Source organism: Heteronotia binoei, chromosome 1, assembly GCF_032191835.1.
Source record: "Heteronotia binoei isolate CCM8104 ecotype False Entrance Well chromosome 1, APGP_CSIRO_Hbin_v1, whole genome shotgun sequence".
Taxonomy (NCBI): Eukaryota; Metazoa; Chordata; class Lepidosauria; order Squamata; family Gekkonidae; genus Heteronotia; species Heteronotia binoei.
In genome coordinates, this window is record NC_083223.1 from 38,602,104 (window position 1) to 38,622,867 (window position 20,764).

General features: G+C 43.1%; 1 protein-coding gene across 11 annotated transcripts in view; it reads left to right on the top strand.

Moving 5' to 3' along the window:
- Window positions 1-20,764, top strand: part of PUM2 (pumilio RNA binding family member 2) — a 107,856-nt gene that overhangs the window by 12,390 nt on the left and 74,702 nt on the right. For all 11 annotated transcript variants that reach the window (XM_060233518.1, XM_060233520.1, XM_060233522.1 and 8 more), the window contains exon 2: window positions 12,946-13,014. In XM_060233518.1, coding sequence (XP_060089501.1) covers window positions 12,964-13,014 — 51 coding nt within the window. In that variant the 5' untranslated portion in view covers window positions 12,946-12,963. The remainder of the gene's footprint in view (window positions 1-12,945; window positions 13,015-20,764) is intronic.

The following is a 20,764-nucleotide window of genomic DNA, read 5'->3' on the forward strand; positions in this document are numbered from 1 at the left end:
GTCCTCAACCAAAGGCCTGGCGGAACATCTCTGCCTTACAGGCTCTGTGGAATTGTAGAAGATCCTGTGGGACCCTGATGGAATTTGGCAGAGAGTTTCACCAGGTTGGGGCTAAGACACAAAAGGCCCCAGTCCTGATTGAGGACATCCAGATGTCATTGGGTTTGGGGACCACCAGCAAATTGCTGTCTGAGGAGCGTAGCGCTCACCTGTGGACATAGTGGAGGAGGTGGTTCTGTAGATATGTTGGTCCCTGACCACTCAAAGCCTTGAAGGTTATTACCAGAACCTTGAACTTGACTTGGTACTCCACTGGAAGCCAGTGCAGCTGGTACAGCACTGGTTGTATCTATGATGTTCCCATCAGGACTCGCACCATTGCATTCTGGATCAGTTGGAGCTTCTGAGTCAGTCTCAAGGACAGGTCAGCATAGAGTCTACAGTAGTGTAGTCTGAAGTTGACCATTGTGTGGATTACTGTGGCTAGGTCAGGGAGTAATAGGAAAGGGGCCAATTGCTGAGTTCAGCAAAGATGAAAAAATGTCAACCTGGCAATGTGCATTACCTGGGCTTCCATAGTAAGGCATCTAAGATCACTTCCAAGCTCTTAATGGACTATGCTGGTGTCAGAGGCACTCCGTCTGGAATGGGTAAACTATGCCGCAAGCTCCCCTCCCCCACAAAACCTCCATCTTAGTTGGATTCAGTTTCAATTTCTCTGTCTCAGGTACCCAAGTATGGCCTCCAGACCCACAGCCAAGCTTTGTGGGGCAGTATCTGGGTGGCTGTCCAAGAGTAGATACAGTTGGATGTCATCAGCATACTGAAGCCCAAAACTCCACACAAGATGGGCGATAGGGCATATATAGATGTCAAACAACATTGGGGAGAAGAGCACCCCCACATATTAGGGGGTGTCTAGAGGACACCTCTCCTAGCAGGACCCTCTGACCACAGAGAAATGAAGTAAGCCATTGAAGGGCCAATGCCCAAACTCCTATGTCAGCAAGGTAGTGAGTCAGCAGATCTTAATCGGCCATGTTGAAGGCTACTGTAGATCTAATAATAGCAGCTCTGACCCCCCTTGATCCAGCTGTCTGCAGAGATCATCTGCCAAGGTGACCAACACCGTCTCAGTCTTATGGCCGGGGTGGAAGTTGGATTGGATTGGATCCAGTGCCAATGTATCATCCAGGAACAATAAATTCGAAGTTGATTTTTTAAAGAACGGCAGGGCTTTTTTTGTAGCAGGAACTCTTTTGCATATTAGGCCAAGCTCCCCTGATGCAGCCAGTCCTCCCAAGAGTTTACAGGGCTCTCATTACAGGGCCTACTGTAAGCTCTTGGAGGATTGGTTACATCAGGGGTATGTGGCCTATTATGAAAGGAGTTCCTGCTATGAAAAAAGCCCTGAAGAGCGGCAAAACCATGGGCTCCTTGAGGCCCCCTGGATAGGTCCCTGTTTCCAGGGACAGATTGATAATATCCATCAGTGGTACCCATAACCTTTTGATGCCAGCTTTTAGCAGCCTTGAGCAGCATGGGCCAAGGAGGCACGTGGTTGGACTGATAACATCCAGAATCCTGTCAATATCAGCAGAGTAGAGAAGACCCCACGGATTTATACCCCACCCTTCTCTCTGAATCAGAGTCTCAGAGCGGCTTACAGCGGTTTACAATCTCCGTTATCTCCTTCCCCCAACAGACACCCTGTGAGGTGGGCAGGGCTGAGAGAGCTTTCCCAGAAGCTGCCCTTTCAAGGACAACTCCTACGAGAGCTCTGGCTAACACAAGGCCACTCCAGCAGCTGCAAGTGGAGTGAGGAATCAAACCCAGTTCTCCCAGATAAGAGTCTGTGCACTTCACTGCACCAAACTGGTTCTCAGAGCAGGTTGAAGGTATTCAGCATTGGATCCAAAGATGGCCAAGGGGCCTCTAGTTCACTTACTGAATCGATATTGACAGGCAGGTTATGGAGGAGCAACAGATACATGGGTCCCAGACCACACAGGGCTTTCTTTAAAGGTTAATACCATAACCTTGAACTTGATCTGGAGTTCAACCATTAGCCAGTGCAGCTGATGGAGCTCAGTCTGTATGTATACTTTCTGAGGTGTCCCAGTGAGGATACCTGCCACTGCATTTTGAACCAATTGTAGTTTTTGGGTCTATTTCAAAGGCAGCCCCATGTAGAGTGAATTACAGTAATCCAGTCTGGATTGACCGTTGTATGGATTACTGTGATCAAGTCACAGGGTGAGAAATAAGGAACCAGTTGCTTGACCTGTTGAATATGGTAAATATTCTGATTTGGCAACAGTTGTGACTTGGGCCTCCATTGAAAGCGAGACATCCAGGATCAAGCCCAAACTTGTCACCATTGGTAATGGCATCAGTGGCACCCCACCAAGTGTTGGGAGCTGGATTCCCAGCTCTGCTCCCCCACAACTCAGGCATAGAACCTCCATCTTTGATTATGAACCTCTGAAACCCAGTAAACCTCTGAATTCCAGTGAATTCCTTGGCTTCTGTGCCCTGTTGCTGGCCCTCCATAGGAACTGGTTGGCTATTGTGTGATACAGAATGCTGGATTAGATGGTCCGCTGGTCAAATGCTGCTTCGGTAATTTAGTTCTAGTCTTGTTTCATGGCAGGCAATGCTTTAATAAGTTTTGGCTTTTATGTTCTGTGAAGAATGAGACATCATAGTACATTGGTCCCCAACCTTTTTGGTACCAGGGACTGGTTTCGTGGAAGACAATTATTTTCATGGACTGGGATGGGGCGGGGGTTGGTTTTGGGATGATACAATTGTGCACTTTGTTTCTATTATTACAATGTAATAAATAATGAAATAATTATACAAGTCACCATAATACAGAATCAATGGGAGCCCTGAGCTTGTTTTCCTGCAACCAGATTAGGGAATGCTGCCCTAATGATAGACCTAGCTGGGAAATAGAACCAGGGGGCCAGGACATCATTGGGGGGTGCCGAGGCCAGCAGGAGTGCTACTGTGCATGCCCCAGTCTGTTGCTCACCTACTGTGCGGCTCGGTAGCTAACAGGCCTCAAACTGGTACCGGTCTACAGCCTGTGGGTTGGGGACCCCTGTCATAGTACATAGATATTGCTTTCTTGTCTTAAGTATAAACCTGAAGCTTAATACATGCTTGTATAAATATGGAATTCACTGTCAGGGGTTGTAGTAATGGCTACAGGAATAAACAGCTTTAAAAGGGGAATTAGATAGATTCATGCACAGTAAGTCTCAATGATTATGCACTGCGGTGACTGAGGAACTTCCACATTGCAAAGGAACTGAATCCCAATGCCAGGAAGCAACATTGGGGGAAAGCTTTGGTCTGTATGCTGTATTGTTGCCATACAGAGGAACTGGTTGACCACTGTAAGACAGGATGCTGGACTAGATGGACCATTGGTTTAATCTAGCAGGGCTTTTGTTATGTTCTTATAATTAAGTTTTGTTCCAAGGGTGAAATATTGCCATTAAAGAAATAGGATTATAATTTACTTCTAGGAAATAATGTTCTGTATCTGTTTAGACCTTGAAATGTGTTCTGACCTGTATGCATATCTAGTTCAGCACTGTGTGTGTGTGCATTTATTTATGAAGGACAAAAAACCTCTATGGGGGCCTGACCTTGAAAAGTGTTCAGAAACTTAATTTGGTACAGAAAATGAGCCAGGATGTGGACTGAAGTGGGCCATATCACTCCAGTCTTGGTCCATCTACACAGGCTCCTAATTTGCTTCTGGGCACAATTCAAAGTGCTGGTGTTCACCATCAAAGCCCAATAAGGTAAGGGAACAACATACCTGAACATGCCCAACTACTACAGTAATCTTTAGAGGCCTGCTTTGGGTGCCCCATTTTCTGAGATTAGGTGGGTGGCAACCTTGGAGAGGGCCTTCTCAATCAAAACTCCAGAACTCTCTCCCTAGAGAGATTTGTCTGTCCCCTTCTGTTGCTGCCTTCTGCAAGTGGGTGAAGATATTTTTGTTTTGTTTGGCATTCCTTCAGTGATCCTTCCTTCCTGGCGAATGTTTTAATGGTTGTTTTTAAACCTTTGTATGTATTTTAGCTATTCTTAATGGTTTTGTGTGTCTTAAATGGGGAGGTAGATTTAAAATGGTTTTAAAATGTGATTTTATTATGTATGTTTTATTTTCTTAGCTGCCTTGGCAGGTCTTGTGGGGGCAGAAAGAAGGGATATAAAATTTATAAATAAAATCTCATTCCATATATACCAAAAAGTAGATGAGGAAAAAGTATTTGGCTGTGTTGTGACTCTCCTGTGTAGCCAATTTTAGCTACAAGGGGTTTCCTTCCTGTATCCCTGTGGGCCAACTACAGTCTTCAGGCTGCCATCTTAAGGTGGTCTGTCTGGGATCAACCAGAGCCCAGACCTTTTTCATTGTGATACCTGCTTTATGGAATGAGTGCTCTGAAGAAGCTGGAAGGTCCTCATTGGAGATCTTCAGGAGGTGCTGCAAGGCATGTTTGTTTGGCAGGGCTTTTGAAGGGGTTTGTTTGGGAGGCATCTTTTAAGGGGGGAGGGAGAGATATAGGGTTTATTATTCCAGTTTTAACTGATTTTTTTTAAAAAATCTATTGTTATAAACCATCTTGAACCACAAGGAAAGGCAGGGTGTAAATGTTTTTACTGTGTCCACACATGTACTGCTGGATTGTTTTTGTTCAGACTTACAAGTTTCCCAAGTTGCTCTTGGTTTTGCATTATCTCCAGAAATATAGGCTTTTATTTTTTGTCTAGTTATTACAGATTAGGGAGCTGATTTTAATCAATAAGACTGTCTGCATATAGATGTCATGGTCTGATTAATGAACTGTGGCTAGTCTATGGCTTTATTCTGATGTCACAACTGATGGAGACAGATCACAAATATAGTTTGTTGCTGTACTCATGCACCTTCTTTTTTCTTCCACCCCTTTTGCATTCAGAACTTGGTTCACAGGTTCCTTGTTCGATGAAGCTCCAGTTCACAGTGACAAGAATACAGGTACCTTGACAAATCTGAGTTTGTTTACTCCCTACTCATTGGTTTCATTCCTGTTCAGAAACCTGGATTGTGGAGAATAAACTCTAATTCTCTGAGATGCCTTAATCTGGATGCCACACTAGGGATGGGCATAAACCAGTTCACGAACCAAAATCTGGCACGCATTTGGCCTGGTTTGAAGCCTCCAAACTGATATTTGTGGAAGGTGCCTTCCCTGAATGTTTACCAGACTTTTTCCTGGTTTGGCTGCTCAGGCCATTTAAATCTAGCAGTCTGAGCATCGTGGGTCTGCAATTCACCTATTAGGTTTGAATGGCTATGAGTCATTTCACCGGTTGGTTTTGCTTGCCCCACTTTAAAGCGGGGATCAAAACAGACTGCCAAAATGACTGCCAGCGGTTGCAGCCTAGCAGTTGATGGGTGCACCCACCCTGCTGTTAGGCTGAAATGGCTGTGAGCAGTTTCACTGATCAGCTTGGATGTGGAGGAAGCAAAACTGACTAGTGAAATGGCTGCAAGCTGATACACTTGTCCATTTTGTTCCCCCCACCTCAAAGTGGGGAAGCCAGGAGAAAGCATCCCCTCCCCCCAAAAAAATTGGCCGGTTCAGCTCAGGGCATTTTTGATGCAGTTCAGGGTTTGATTCAGGAACCGCAGCTGGGAGTAAGGGGCCCCAGAACTGGCCAGTTCAGTTCAAGGCATTTTTGGCTTGGTTTTGGGGTTTGATTCAGGAACCGCCTTGAATCAGAACTTTTGGGTCCATGCCTATCCTTATGCCACACTGAATTGGAACTTGATCTTTTTTTAAAAAATGAAATTTTGAATTAAGCTCTGCACATACAAAGAAAACCCTGAGCTGGATGGTCTAGGTTCGTCCAGACTTGTCAGATCATGGAAGCTAAGTAGGGTTGGCACTGGTTAGGATTTGGATAGGCGGCTACGCATCCAGGATTGCTACACAGAGACAGGCAGTGGTAAACCACCTCTAAACATCTCTTGCCTTGAAAGCTGTGTGGCATCTCCGTAAGTTGACTGTGACTTGTGTTGCTGATGGTAGAAATTGCTGTCATCATACAAGGAGAATGGGGATGAGTGGAGCAAGGAAAGCACATGACCACAAAATCAGGCTGTGCCCTAATTCAGTTTAATCTGCTTGTTGTGGTAATTGAATGCAGTCTACCAAAGGTAACTAATCTTTGGTTACACCAGCCTGTTTTTTGCTTAATTTCTTCTTACCAACTGGGATGGTATCTTTACTGCCATCTGTGGCCAGGTAGCCTCAAGGAGTAATACTACTCAAATTGTGGTTTATGAATTCAGACTTGACAACTGCTGTAGGTTAGTATAAACTGTTCTTGCCCCAAACCCTAATTTGAAACCAAATTGCAGTTGGCTGTACCGTTTGCACAGATTTTCCAACTAATTGGGTTTTCATCAAACCAAAGTTATCATAATGTCAATGTAGCCAAGTTACTGACTTAAGGCCATTCAGTGTGTTTATGGATGAGCCTGAAGTTTAAACTAGTAACTTGCATGCACACTTCTCCCTCCCTTGACTTTGTAGATTACTTTGCATGTTAAGTGCTTGGTAGAAGAACCTTTATTCCTGTCAGTGTCTTTTTCAGTCTTTCATTGTGTTTTGTTGGTATATGTTTAGTTATATATATATTTGTATATGTATGTATATATGTATAAAAGCCCTTTCATCTTGGCAAAATGGAGCAACCTGATTGGTTGGTACTAGGCGGGACTGTCAACCTTTGGCCCATCAAACCATCAGTCAACTGCTCTTGCATCACATTGGCTGACTCTACTCTCCCCCACCCACTGCTGGCCCCAGGACAGACAAGGATCGCCCCTCTGGGGAAACTGCTAGGCAGTGGCTGTTGCTAGGCAATGAACCTTGCTTCTCTCAGTAAAAAGCAACCAAACTTGGTTCTCTCAGTAAAAGGGGGGGGGCTTTGTGGGAGAACTCATTGGTTGCCTCTGCTCCTCTCTGCTGCCTGAGTGGCTGTTGCGCTCCCAGTCCCTCCCCACCACACTACTAAACCCCGTGAGAGTTGTTTCCTCTGTGAATGTCCAGCTAAATCCAGGAAAACAGACTCTGTGCAGCCCGCCTTCCTTTACTTCTGTCTGTCAAAGGGAACCAACCTTGGTTCTGGCAGTTTATGGCTCTCCCTACTCTCCCATTGCTAAGCCACCTTTTGCTCTGCTTTGCAGAGGAGAGAAAGAAAGTCTTCCCTTGACTGGCTGAGGATGGGAGGAGGGAAAGAGCCACTGAGAAAGTCTTCTCCCGATTGGCTGAGGGAGGGAGGAGGAGGAAAGACTTTCTCTCAATTGGCTGAGGACTACTCCCTATCCTCTGGAAGAGAAACAGACAGAGATGGGGGGGAATGGCTTCCTGTAGCACCAGACCAAATATATATAGAGAGGGGGGGGAAGTGAGAGACAGAGAGAGATTTAAGTTCTGTTATCAGAGAGGGAGTGTTGGTCTGAAAAGTATCACTAAAAGCCTTTGAGGAAGAACTCATTGAGACCTGTCCTGACTAGGGATGGGAAATTCCTGCAGTTTTTGTGGTGGAGTGTGAGGAGGGCATGGGGATAGAGCTTCAGAGTGGGGTCTTTCACACCCAGGTTCTGGCTGTGAAAGCTGACTGGATGACTTGCAGCCTAATCTGCCTCACAGGGTTGCTGTTCAGATCAAAGGGAGGAGAGGAGAATGAGGTAAGCCAATTGGGGTCCCCATTGGGGAGAAAGTTGGGATATGAGTAAATTTAAAAAGGGAAATTTGTCAGAACATGGAATTTTGCTGTTTAACTGCTAAAATTATTAATTGTATAGATTGGATTCAAAAGACTGCAGGCAGGGCACTGCTCATGGATTGTAGTTTTTCCACCTTTGCCCTCTTTATGGCCCTGAAAGCAGCTCCCATAGGTCAGGTTGGATTCTAGAATAATATGGGGAGTATGGATGGAAATAAACCTTAAAAGGGTGGTTTGGGGGCAGCCCATGAGGCCCTGCCCAAATTGGTTGAGCAAGTATGATTCCACCTTTCTGTTTGTCATGGCTGGGAAGAAGGCAGCAAGAATGGCCTGGGAAGGGTAAAATGGTTGTCAACCACTTAACCATTCAGTTAACTATTCAGTTTTGCTTCTCATCTGCTTTGGGGGGGGGGTGTAAAGGAAAACCAGAGGAGGGCAGGAATTGCCTGGGAGGGGCTAAATAGCTGCCAGCCATTTAACCATGCAGTTTTGCTTCCTCCCTTCAAAGGGTGGCGGGGGGGGGAAGCAAAACTGAAGGGTTAAATGGGTCTACGCCATTTGAACCTCACAGCTCAGTGGGTCTACCATGGAGCTGTTAGGTTTACATGGCTGTCAGTTGGCCATTTAAACCTAATGGTGGAGCTGTGGTTTAAATGGCTGGTCCTGAACAGCCAAGTCAAACTGCCAAAAGTCAGGTAAATGTTTGGGAAGAGATCTGCCCTGAACATTGATTCCTGAGCTCCAGACTGGTCTAAATTTGTGCCAGATTTTGGCTCATGAGCCAGTTTTTGTCCATCCCTAAAGAAGAATCCCTTGTGCAAGTAGGAAGAGAGGATCTGACTCTATCCATATAGAGTCTCTACCCATATTATTTAGCTTCGTCTAAGATAGTTGTCTTCAGCCTATGGAACCTTCATGTGAGTTGCAGAGCAATACCTGTCCAGACAGGAGTCTCTATAGAATAACCTTTTTTGTTGCTTTTTGGAAAGAGTTGAAACTATTATTTAGGCACGAAGAGCAAGGGCCCCATGTTCCCTACCTTACTTTGCATTAATCTGACAGGAGCAGTATGTTAAGACAGTGTCACTCAGTGGCTGTGACTCAAGGCTTATTTCTCAGATGGCAGTCTTCCCGGCACTTGGGATGTATTTTCTCTCTCCAGCTATCTGTCTCTATCCATAGTCCGGGTCTTAACACCAGCGAGGTTGTAACTCTGAAACTCCTCTTTCTGTCACCTGGTTGTGGGTCAGTTCCATGCTCAGTGGGTCCTAGGTTTGGAAAGATTGAAGACAGTTAATTTGGGGGATTTATTTATTTATATCCTCCCTTCCCCTGTAAGTGAGCTCACGGCAGGTCACAATATTTCATTGAGGAAACATGCATTCAAACATAAGATAAAGCATAAAATATAAAACCAAATTTAAATTGAATCAGAAGGATGGTAACTATTAAGACAGTTCATAGTGCCTGCACAGTGCTAACATAGGTGGTATTTAATAGCAGTTTTCTGATGATGCTCTGTTAACTTCTGTTGGGCAGGGCAGGGCAAATTATAATGGGCACTGCTTGTTGGGGGGTTGTGAAATTGGTAGTTGGTAGTGATTATAGGATGGAGGGAGGGTATGGATGGATGTGAGCTGTTTGGTCTTCGGAACAATTTCAGTGGTGTAGCATTTCTGTTTTCCATTGGGATTATTTTTGCTTATTGTTCAGGTGCGGGCTGATGTTGGTACTTTTTGTTGTTCTAGAGTTAATTTGAGGATGGTCTCGTGGTGGCCTGCGAGTGCCGTAAAATTCTGTTCATGTGAGATAGAAGGCTAGTAGCTCAATGATTAGTTGATTTATTTGAGCATTTGAAATGAATATATTGTAAATATTTAAATAAGCTGTGTTTGATGCTGTTTATGCTACTGTTTTTAGTATGTCAGCTCCTTTCTGGTTTTGGGGAAATGAGGGATGTAGAAACCCTTTCATACAATCCCATTTCCATCATGTTCATTTGGGAAGGGAGAGAAGCTGGTTTCTCAGTTTCATCAAGGAAACAAGTCAGTTGTTTTAAAAAAACCCTCTTATTTATTTAACATCAATCCCAGATGTAAATTAATTAAAACATATAATAATCATGCATCATCAATCAAAATGCAATACTTAAATGTTGTGCACAGTAATTTTTATAGAGGATATCATTAGATGCTCTTGTCAAGACCCAGAGAAAATGGGTTGTTGGCAAGAAGAGTAGTGGACAAGAATAAATTAATGTGTAAATGTACCTTTTCCTATCCATAGGAGCCAGGGTAACTGCCTATCTACTCTGTGATGAGTATCTGACATATAGTGACATACACAACAGTTTTCAAACCTTTCTATCTCTCTAGGTCTAGAAGGCCAAGGAAACCCAGATAGAGCTGCTAGGGTGACTCAGAGTCCAGAAAGCCAGGTTCTCTGATACTCTTATCTATTTAGAATTTGATGGTATATATAGTATATATACACAGAAGAATTATGCAAGAAGGATCTCAATGTCCCGGACAACCATGACAGTGAAATCGATGACCTTGAGCCAGACATCCTGGAGAGTGAAGTCAAATGGGCTTTAGAAAGCATTACTAACAACAAAGCGAGTGGAGATGATGGTATCCCATTTGAGCTATTCAAAGTCCTAAAAGATGATGCTGTTAAAGTGATGCACACATCATGTCAATAAATTTGGAAAACACAACAGTGGCCACAGGATTGGAAAAGATCGGTTTATATTCCAATCCCAAAGAAGGGTAATACCAAGGAATGTTCAAACTATCGCATCATTGCACTCATTTCACATGCCGGCAAGGCCATGTTAAAGATCCTACAAGCTAGGCTTTAGCATTATGTAGATCAGGAACTACCAGAAGTTCAAGCTGGGTTTTGGAGAGGTACAGGAACTAGAGATCAAATTGCTAACATTCGCTGGATTATGGAGAAAGCACGGGAGTATCAGAAAAATGTCTATTTCTGCTTCATTGACTATGCTAAAGCCTTTGATTGTGTGGATCACAGCAAACTGTGGCAAGTCCTTAAAGAGATGGGAGTACCAGACCACCTCACATGTCTCCTGAGAAACCTATATAAGGGTCAAGAATGGGAAGTGGAACAACTGATTGGTTTAGAAAAGGAAAAGGAGTTCGACAGGGATGTATATTGTCACCCTGCTTATTTAATTTATATGCAGAGTACATCATGCGGAATGCTGGCCTGAATGAAACACAAGCCAGAATTAAGATTGCCGGGAAAAACATCAACAATCTCAGATATGCAGATGACACTACCCTAATGGCGGAAAGTGAGGAGAACCTAAAGAACCTCTTGCTAAGGGTGAAAGAGGAGAGCACAAAAGTAGGTTTGAAACTCAGCATCAAAAAAACTAAGATCATGGCATCTGGCCCCATCACACCTTGGCAGATAGAAGGGGAAGACATGGAAGTAGTGACAGACTTCACATTTCTGATATCCCAGTTGGTGACTGTAGCCATGAAATTAAAAGACGTTCGCTCCTTGGGAGGACAGCTATGGCGAACCTGGGCAGTATAAGTAGAGACATCACCCTGCCAATAAAAGTCCATATAGTCAAAGCGATAGTATTCCCAGTAGTAATGTATGACTGTGAGAGCTGGACCATAAGGAAGGCCGAGCGCAGAAGAATAGATGCTTTTGAGCTGTGGTGCTGGAGGAGACTCTTGAAGAGTCCCATGGACTGCAAGAAGATCAAATCAGTCAGTCCTAAGGGAAATCAACCCAGACTGTTCATTGGAAGGTCAGATGCTGAAGCTCAAATACTCTAGCCACCAAATGAGAAGGGAGCACTCCCTGGAGAAGATCCTGATGCTAGGAAAGACAGAAGGCAAAAGAAGGGGACGGCAAAAGATGAGATGGCTGGACAGTGTTACTGATGTAACAAACAGGAATTTGAGCAGACTTCGGAGGATGGTGGAAGACAGTATGGCCTGGGGTCGCAAAGAGTTGGACTCAACTGTGTGACTGAACAGCAACAACAACAAACATTCCAAATGGAAAAGTCATGTGAGGAAAAGACCGTTATCAGAACCAGAATGATCACATTACCTAAAGCATCCTAAAGCCTCTTGGGACACAGAACTCAAAGTTTTAACTATAGAGTCTAATACAGAAATTGAAATAGCATATGTTTCTCATAGCAGACTACTGAGAGTCAATCCAGCACTAATTCTGCAACATCTAGTTTAGCATTACCTGCTGTAAGCCTTTCATGAGGTTTTGCTGTGTTTGGTTTTGACTTGGTAAAAATGCTGTGTGTGATTATTAGGCACTTGGGAAGTATATTAATGTGATAGTTCTGCTAGACAGTTTTGCTTTGTGCTGCATTGTGCTTTAGCCACTGAAAGCCAATGCATACTTTTTCCATGTTGTTTTTATGCTCATTTTAATTTTACCTGGAAAAATGCCAGTTGTAAATGTCATATCATTTGTTTCAAAATTTGTAATTAACATTTTGAATATAAGTATAGATGTTCCATTATAAAATATTTGTATCAGTAATGTAGTAAAGCAATCTAAAGTTACTGTGAGATCATCTCAAGAATTAATATTCAGGATATGTGTGGCTAGTGGGAAAGATGACTGTATGTTACTGTGAGATCATATAAAGAATTAATATTCAGAATATGTGTGGCGAGTGGGAAAGATGACTGTATCTTGAAGCAATAAATCAGTCATTCAGCTTCTTATGTTAAGAAATCGTTCTATGAAATGCTATTTATGTAACTATTAGTTACAATTATAATAAGGTGACTCTTGTTTGGTCTTGTAAACTTTCTCTTTTCAGTAACTGTGTTTGGTAAATAATTTATATAAGTTCAGGTATATGCTGATCACATTAATATAATTATGATATTTTGTTGTTCTGTTAATTTTTTCCACTTTTTCATAGCCTTTTTATTGAGAAATTATTGATGATGTGAGTTAGTATTTCATTTTCCCATAACCTCACTAATAAAAATAGGGCATGGTGAGCTAGGTGTGTTGCAGATTCTGGGAATGCTTAGCAAACTCAAACAATATAGAATAGATTTAACATGAAATCATTTGCTCTCTTCGTATTCTAATTTTCATATTTTTTTCTTTTAGGTTCGCTCTGTGGATGAAATGAATCATGAGTTTCAAGCTCTTGCACTAGAATCTCGGGGAATGGGAGAGGTAAATACTTGGAGATAAAGTTTATTGGATGGGTTATTAAATGATCTGTAAACCACAGTTCTGTTAAAATTGCTGCCCAAAATGTTATACAGCACTAAAGAAGATGATGCAGGAGCCATCCACTAAAACCGTAGCTTAAAAATTAAGCAGCCACAGCTACCTAAAAGTATTCTTGGAGGAGGACGAGTCATGTGTTCCTGCTAGTTACTCCTGTGTTTGCTACAGCTGTGCTATTCTCTCTTTCTCAAAAAAAAATCAAATCTTTCTACACATATACACTGTTTGATGTTTTTCCTCCTTTCTCCTCTTGTCCTGTTTCCCCATTGCCAACTCAGTTAAGAGCCCCTCAGGGTTGTGCTGGACCCAGCATTATTGCTGGAGAAGCAAGTTAATGTAGTTGCAAAAAATGCTTTCTTCCAGCGCAGCCTAACTTGAAAAATGGCCTTTTACCTTGAAAAGACTGATCTAGCCATCTGCAAACATGCTATGGTGACGTTGAGAGTAGACTACTGTAATGCACTGTATATTGGTCTCTCCTCAAAATCTGCCACAGTTCAGCTATTATTGAGAGCCAGATGAAGCATGCATATTATGCATACTACAGTCACTCCCCTGGCTGCTCATCTGTTGTTGGGCTCAGTTGAAAGTGTTGGCTGTCACTTACAAAGCCCTTCATAGCCTTGGATCCTCTCATCTATGAGACTGTCTCTCCCCCTATGCTCCACTGTGACGGCTCTGCTCAACTGAGCAAGGCCTTCTGTAGGTGCCAACCTGGAAATGGCAAAATTAACAACTGCCCATACATATTCCTTCCCTCTTGTGAGCCCACCTTTCAGAATGCCTGTCTGAGGAAGTCCAGAAGGCTTCTATTCTTCTATGCAAAATTGAATTATTCAAGAGAGCTTTTCTATGCAGGTAATAGGATCACATTGAATAAATCGCTGGGAACTGTGGTCTGTACTGCTGTGTATAGTTTGCTGTGGGTTGGATCATGTTGTGTATGTTGCTTTAGTTATATTTTTACATTTCTGGTTGGTTCTACATCCCAAATCCTTCCTGTCTCATTGTTTATTGAATGTCCCATCCTGTTGATTGTATTGACTTACTCTGTGATTTGTTTTAAGCCCAAGTGAACAAGGCAGACTGTAAATAATGTAAATCAGGGGTGGCCAGTAGCTCTCCAGATGTTTTTTGCCTACAACTCCCATCAGCTCCAGCCAGCATGGCCAATGGCTGGGGCTGATGGGAGTTGTAGGTAAAAAAACATCTGGAGAGCTACTGTTGGCCACCCCTGATGTAAATAATTCCACCTTCATTTTGTAGTGTATCTTTCTTGGAAACACTCAAGATAGATTGCAGAATATAGAGCTCTGTCACTGGACATCAGAAGTCATGAAGTGAACAATACATTAAGATCTAAGATTATAGAAAATATAGAAACAGTGCAAATGCAATGGCTAAGGAAATGCTCTATAAACTATGTTACAAAGCCAGCATCTCCTTTCTGACCTGGGCATATCTGTCAACAGGGAGAAGTCCCTTCTATCCCTTCTGTAGATTTTGCAGTTTATTGGAGTGGCCTTATCTAACAACACCCTGTTTACAGATCTAGAAACTAGGGACTTAAATTTCACACCCTACAAACTGGTTTTTTTTGTTGTTTAAATACAGATTTTTATAATTGAGGCTTTGGGGATTGCTTAGTCATCTAGCCCTCCATGAGGGCAATGCATGGACTTGGGGAACATTTGCTTGGCCTGTAACGAGGGGATTATAAGTGTGAGGGAACCATAGTAAGCTTGAAAACAATGAAGAAACAGGTTTATCTCAGTGGTATGTCAGGCTTGCTTGCTTGCTTGTTTTCCTTTTCTCCAGCCTTTTCAGTATTCCAATAACAAAGTCACTGGAGAGCCTGGGGCCTGAGAAGGTGTAACAGTCACAAAGCAGGTTTCTTGTTTGGCTGATTCAACTGATTATAACATGGAACAGAAATGGTTTTAATGGTTTTTTGACAGGAACAATACGCAAACTTTTAGCTATAACCCTTTTGAACTGTTTTGAAGAGGAACAGTATCCAACCGTACCTATTTTCAGAATAACCTAATGAACTTCCTGCCTAATGAGCACTCCTCCTAACTCAGGGGTATCAAACGTGGTCCACAGGGCTCAGATTCAGCCCCCAAGCAACTTCCTTCTCCTTCCTGTTCCAAGGCTGCTGCTGCTGCCACATGGTAGCTTTATTTTTTCCTAGCCCCCTCAGTGGTTCTTTGCTTCCCGTTTCCTGCCTCTTTGCCTCCCTTTCTCCCTCTCCCCTTCCCTCTCTCTCATGTACACATACACAAGAGAGCTCCATGGCTGTTTCATGCAGGATAGATATGAAGACAAGCTTCTCCCCCCCACCTTGCACAAACAGCTTCTGCTTCCTTCTCTTGGGCTGCCCCTCCTCTTTTGGGGAGGGAGGAAAGAGAGAGGAAAAAAACACCTTCAAGACCAACAACCTTTTATTCTAGGTATAAGCTGTTGTGTTTAAGTAGACTGCTTCTTTGAAGGGAAAGAGTGTGGGCAGGTGTATTGATTTGTCTGACAAGCACAATAACATTTGAGCTTATTCTGAAAAGTTATTTTAAAAAAACACATTGGATTTCTGTGTTCCTATCTGAATTTTTCTTTCTAAAAGACCCTGGTTAGGAATTAGAACACTTGGATTGGTTCTTATATCTTAGAGTGGAGTGATTTCAGATGCCAAATGATAATAACACACACTGGTAATGAGACAGGAAGACTAGCTCTCACTTCAATCCATAAGGATGCGTTGTCTTAAGAATACAAGAGAAGCCATGTTGGATCAGGCCAATGGCCCATCCAGTCCAGCGCTGTAATCATTTTTTTAAATTTATATTATACAATGGCCAAAAACCAAGTGCCATCAGGAGTTCCAACAGTGGGTCCAGGGCAAGTGGAGCTTAATTATCAATTGCGATTCAGCAGTCTCTGAATCTCTACTCTCCCTTTGAAATTCCTTTGTAAGAGCACTGCTACTCTTAGGTCAGCAACTGAATGTTGTGGTTTCTAATGTCAGACTTAGGTCCACTTATTCTTTGCATCCTCTTGGACTGAATCCTCCTGGATGGAATTGAGGCATAGGTTTCCTGTCTCATTACCAACACTGGTATCTCTGCACCTACTACACCTCTGCATATCACATCTAATCCAATCAAGCCTGCTGTCGTCAATCACCTGCTATTGCCATTCAACATCAAAAATGATCTTTATAAAGTTTATATCTCCAATACCTGGTTTTATATTTGGCCCTGCTCAACAAAGTGACATTTATGTCAGATGCGGCCCTCTTGAGGTTCTCTGTCCTAAACCTTTTCCCACTGAAAACCAACAACCTCTAACTCTTGTCAGTTGGCCAGTAGTTAAACTGCTTGACTTCTCCCCCCCCCCCACCCCTTTACCATTCTAGTCCACTGTTTAAAAGTGACGGGGTGAGGCTCCTGGAGGTCGGAACTTGAAACTGTCCCTCAAACCATTTGCTCTGTCTCAGCAAGACCTTTCCTCCCTCTGTACAGGATGGTCTTGCTTACAGATCTGTCTTCCAGTCTTTGCAAGACAAGTCAGACTTCTAGCCTCATGACAGCTTGCTTTTGTAGTGATGCAATTCACAAGACGAGAATTGGACCTTTCTAGTGCTGGATCAGCTACAGTTTCTAAGCAGTTTTGGAAAAAATCTAAATATTTCATCAGGAATGTACATAATCCTCATCTGTTAACTTGCTCCTTATGTCATAGAGTCCTCTTTATGCCACCTCAAGTGACTCCCAAAACATGGGTCATTGTGGCAGGCATACCATCAATCAACTACAGTCATCTTAGGAAAGATAACTTTCGTCATCTCCTGATTTTTGTCAACTTCTGACCAATTGCTTGACATCTATTTCCCATGGCTGCAAGGATAAGTAGTGCAGGTGGCTACAACCAGTATGGTTTTAAAGTGCCACATGAACAAAATGTCCCTGCATCTCTGTCACTTTTTCTTGCCTAGGTTGCAGTGTTTAGGAGAGATACAGGTACAGATTACACCAACAGCAATTCACATTGCTGGCAAGGACAACTCTTTGGGAGATTCATTTAGCCACTAAGGGACTGTTGCCCAATCTGAGACCAGTTGTCCATTGTTTAGGCACACCAGAGTTAGTCCTGTTTGTCTCACCATAAAATGCTAAGTGCTGTAAGATCTGCACCAGAGCAGGGCTAGGAGACATTTATGTAGGCAGTGCCTTCTGCAGAAATATCCTTTTCTGGTACTGCTGAACAGCAGCTTAGGCCAGTTTTTCACATTAGTTCGTCCTTCAGTAATGCATTCTTTTCTTAACTGCACCTGTATCTGCTTCCATGTAGGTCATCTAGCTTGTCTTTACCCATCCTTTGTTTTCTTCATTTATATCCCATATATCCAAAACAGTTTACTTTATTCTCCTTTCCAATGTCTTATCCTTTCAGAAACTGTCAGGTAGCTTAGGCTGCCATAAGGTCATATAGAAAGCTTCCATGGCAGAGCAGGTATTCAGACCTGGGTCAACCAGATCATAGTCCAGCATTTGAAGCACTGCACTAGCTCTGTGTAATGCACAGAGAACACACACACAACATCTCCCCGAGTTGCTTGCTTTTGAGTCATCATTGATGCATTTATGCAGCCCACTCTTTCCCTGCAACATGTGTTTTTTTGAAAGAACATGCAAAAAGGCCGTGACATGGCCAATGTGATGACATCACCCAGAAGTGATGTTATCGCACCAGGCACGTTGCCCGGGGGGGGGGGGGGCGCTTTATCAGGAAAAAACTGTAATAATCATACAGTTTTTTCCTAAGCGATAGAGTGTCCTCCCAGGAATGTGCTCAGCATGATAGCTGGACACTCATATCACTTAGCACAGACAATCTGTCATGCTAAAAACTGATAATGTTATTTCACATTCACCCATATTCATTAAAGGTCAATTAGCATTAGAATTCCCTTTTATACACTTGTGTGCTTATGAACAAGTTTATATTTAGTGCTTTGACTAATTGCTACTGTAAGCATCTGAAATATATATTTTTTCAAATCCAGGTAGAATGTTGAATAAGACCAGATAGAAACAACTCAATTTTCAAACCACTGACTTAATTCAGACATCAAAGCAAACCTCAGACATCAAAGCAAACCTCATTTTGGCTCTAGGGGGCACAAACATTGGTGGTTCATGTGTTTCCCATCCTATCTATTCTCCACTTCCCTCAAGGAGTGTTCTTGGAGGCTTCCTGGTTTTGAAAGATTTGATCATTTCCCAGTTTACAGTGGTACTGAAATACAGATGCAAGGGGAGATTTGGTATGTGTCTCCTCCAGTTCACTGAAGTGCCTACCTTTAAGTGTCCTGGAAAATTTGATCAAGGAAGGCTTCTAAAATTAGGAAGATTTCGGTCATGTTCACATTTGTTATGGACAGAGATTGTTGTGATGCCTCAATATTACTATTGACAAAATGATGTTTTCTCCCTCTGAGGCATAGGACACCTTGTGGGTGATTCCCAACCCATCAGTAGGGAGGCAGGACTAAATTTTTAACTTCCTGTTTCCGTTGGGAGTCACCCTCAACTCAGTTCTTTTCCTGCCTCTGTAGGGAGAGCATCGAATATAGGATCGTCTGCTACTATTATTCTCCATCTAGATACTTTTTCTTTTACTCAATTTCTTGATCCTTTGCTACCTAACTACTCATCATACTGTTCTATTGTCTAATCTTCCCTCTTATCTTTTCCTCTGACAAACTTTCAATATTTCCTTTCCCTGGCCGGGAGTCGCCTTTGGGCGTCCCAATTGCCATTTTGTCCTCAGTACTTCTAACAGGCCTTGAGATCGTCGTGGGCTCCTGCGAATGAGGCACTCAGAGGACGACAGCTTCCTCTCCTGCGGGGACTGCGAGCCCTTGAGCGAACAGAGGGTTAGTGGAGCCGACAAGACCCAAGAGAGGTCTCCCCGTCGTTGCCACATTCACGTGGCGCCTCAGAATAGTGCCAAAATGGGCTGCAAAGAGAAAAATGCCCCAGTGAAAGGCAGAATGCAGACCTTGGGCCGCCCAGATCCTTCCCAGTCTGGCAGAGATGGTGAGGCATGCGAGCTGGGCTGTTTAATGGGCGATAGAGCGCTAATTTCAGGGCCCCAATCCACGGTTGAGTCTAGTGCAGCCTTTACACATTACTCTTGAGTAGCTCAACTAGAGGCTGCTCCAGGTACTACACAAGAGAATTTGGTTCCTGTGCTGCTCCCTAGCGATTTCTTCTCTGTACTTAGAGGTCAAATGAGAAACGAAATGCAGGCCTTTTGTAAGCATTGCAGTACAAAGAGATGCAGATCTCGCTCCCATTCATCATCATCACCCTCCCCTACTAGAAGACCAAAAGGGAAGGGTAAGTGGCTACCAAGGCAGCACAAAAACAGGTTTCCTCTCCAAATAGAGGAAGAGCTTCCTCTCCCTCTAGAGGAGATGACCAGTCTGATAGAACCAGTGACAAAGAAGGGGAATTCCTCTCAGATGAGGAAGATTTAAATATTGAGGTCCAGAGTCTGCCCAACGATTCTTTAAAATGGAGGACTATCGGTATCTACTCATTAGAACCCTTACAGCATTAGATCTTCACGATGATCCTTATGTTGAGGATGAGGAGGAGGAAGCTGGAAAATCAAAAGTAAAACATAAGGAAGGGGATATTGAATTTTTTCCGCAAAGGGCATCCTATGCCAAGGCTTTTCCATTTCCAAAGTATTTTGAAAGGCAGATCAGAGCAGAATGGAGAAAACCATTTGCTAAGAAATAGTACCCAGGATTTCTAAAAAAGCTCTACCAGTTATATTCCTTTACTAACAATTTATTGTAGATTCCTTTAGTTGATGCTCCAATTGCAGCTCTTCAGAGATACGGTCTGGTGTTGGAAGATGGCCAAGGCACACTAAAAGATCATATTGACAAGAAGACAGAGTTTGCCTTACGAAGGGCACATGAACCCTCTGCTATGACGCTTAAGGCATCGGCAGTAGGGTACATGGTGGCAAGAGCTTCAATTGTATGGAATAGGAAAATTATCTCAAGGATCCCAGAAGAAGACCATCTCATGGTGGAAGGGACCAATCGAGTCTTAAAGTCTGTATCTTTCCTGGCAGACTCCTCCCTGGACTCCATGATCTTCGCTGCCAGAGCTATTGCTTCATCAACGGCAGCCAGACATTCTGTTTGGTTGAGAGCGTGGTTGGCCGACACACATTCTAAAAATATTGTGATGTCTTATCCGTTTCATGGAGGGCACCTCTTCGGCCAAGACTTAGATAAAATACTAGTAGATACTAAAGACAAGAAGAAGGCTATGCCGAAGTTTCTCTGTCGTCAAGACAACAGACGGGTTTCAATCTTCCTTTCGTGTACAACACATGTTACCCCAGTTTGGACAAGACAATAGAAGAGGAGCCTGGAATTCCAATCAACAGCCCTTTCATCGCAACATCTCAAACAGATTCAGCAAGTTTGGAGGCCAACAGACAGAAAGATCGGACAAAGACAACAAACCAAACAAAGCGTGACTATGATAATTCCAGTCGGAGCGCGACTCTTCCATTTTCAACATCAGTGACAGAATTCAACAATGGATGCTTGGTGCAAAGAAATAGTCAAATACCACGCAACCACTTTGTCTGCTCACCAAGTCAT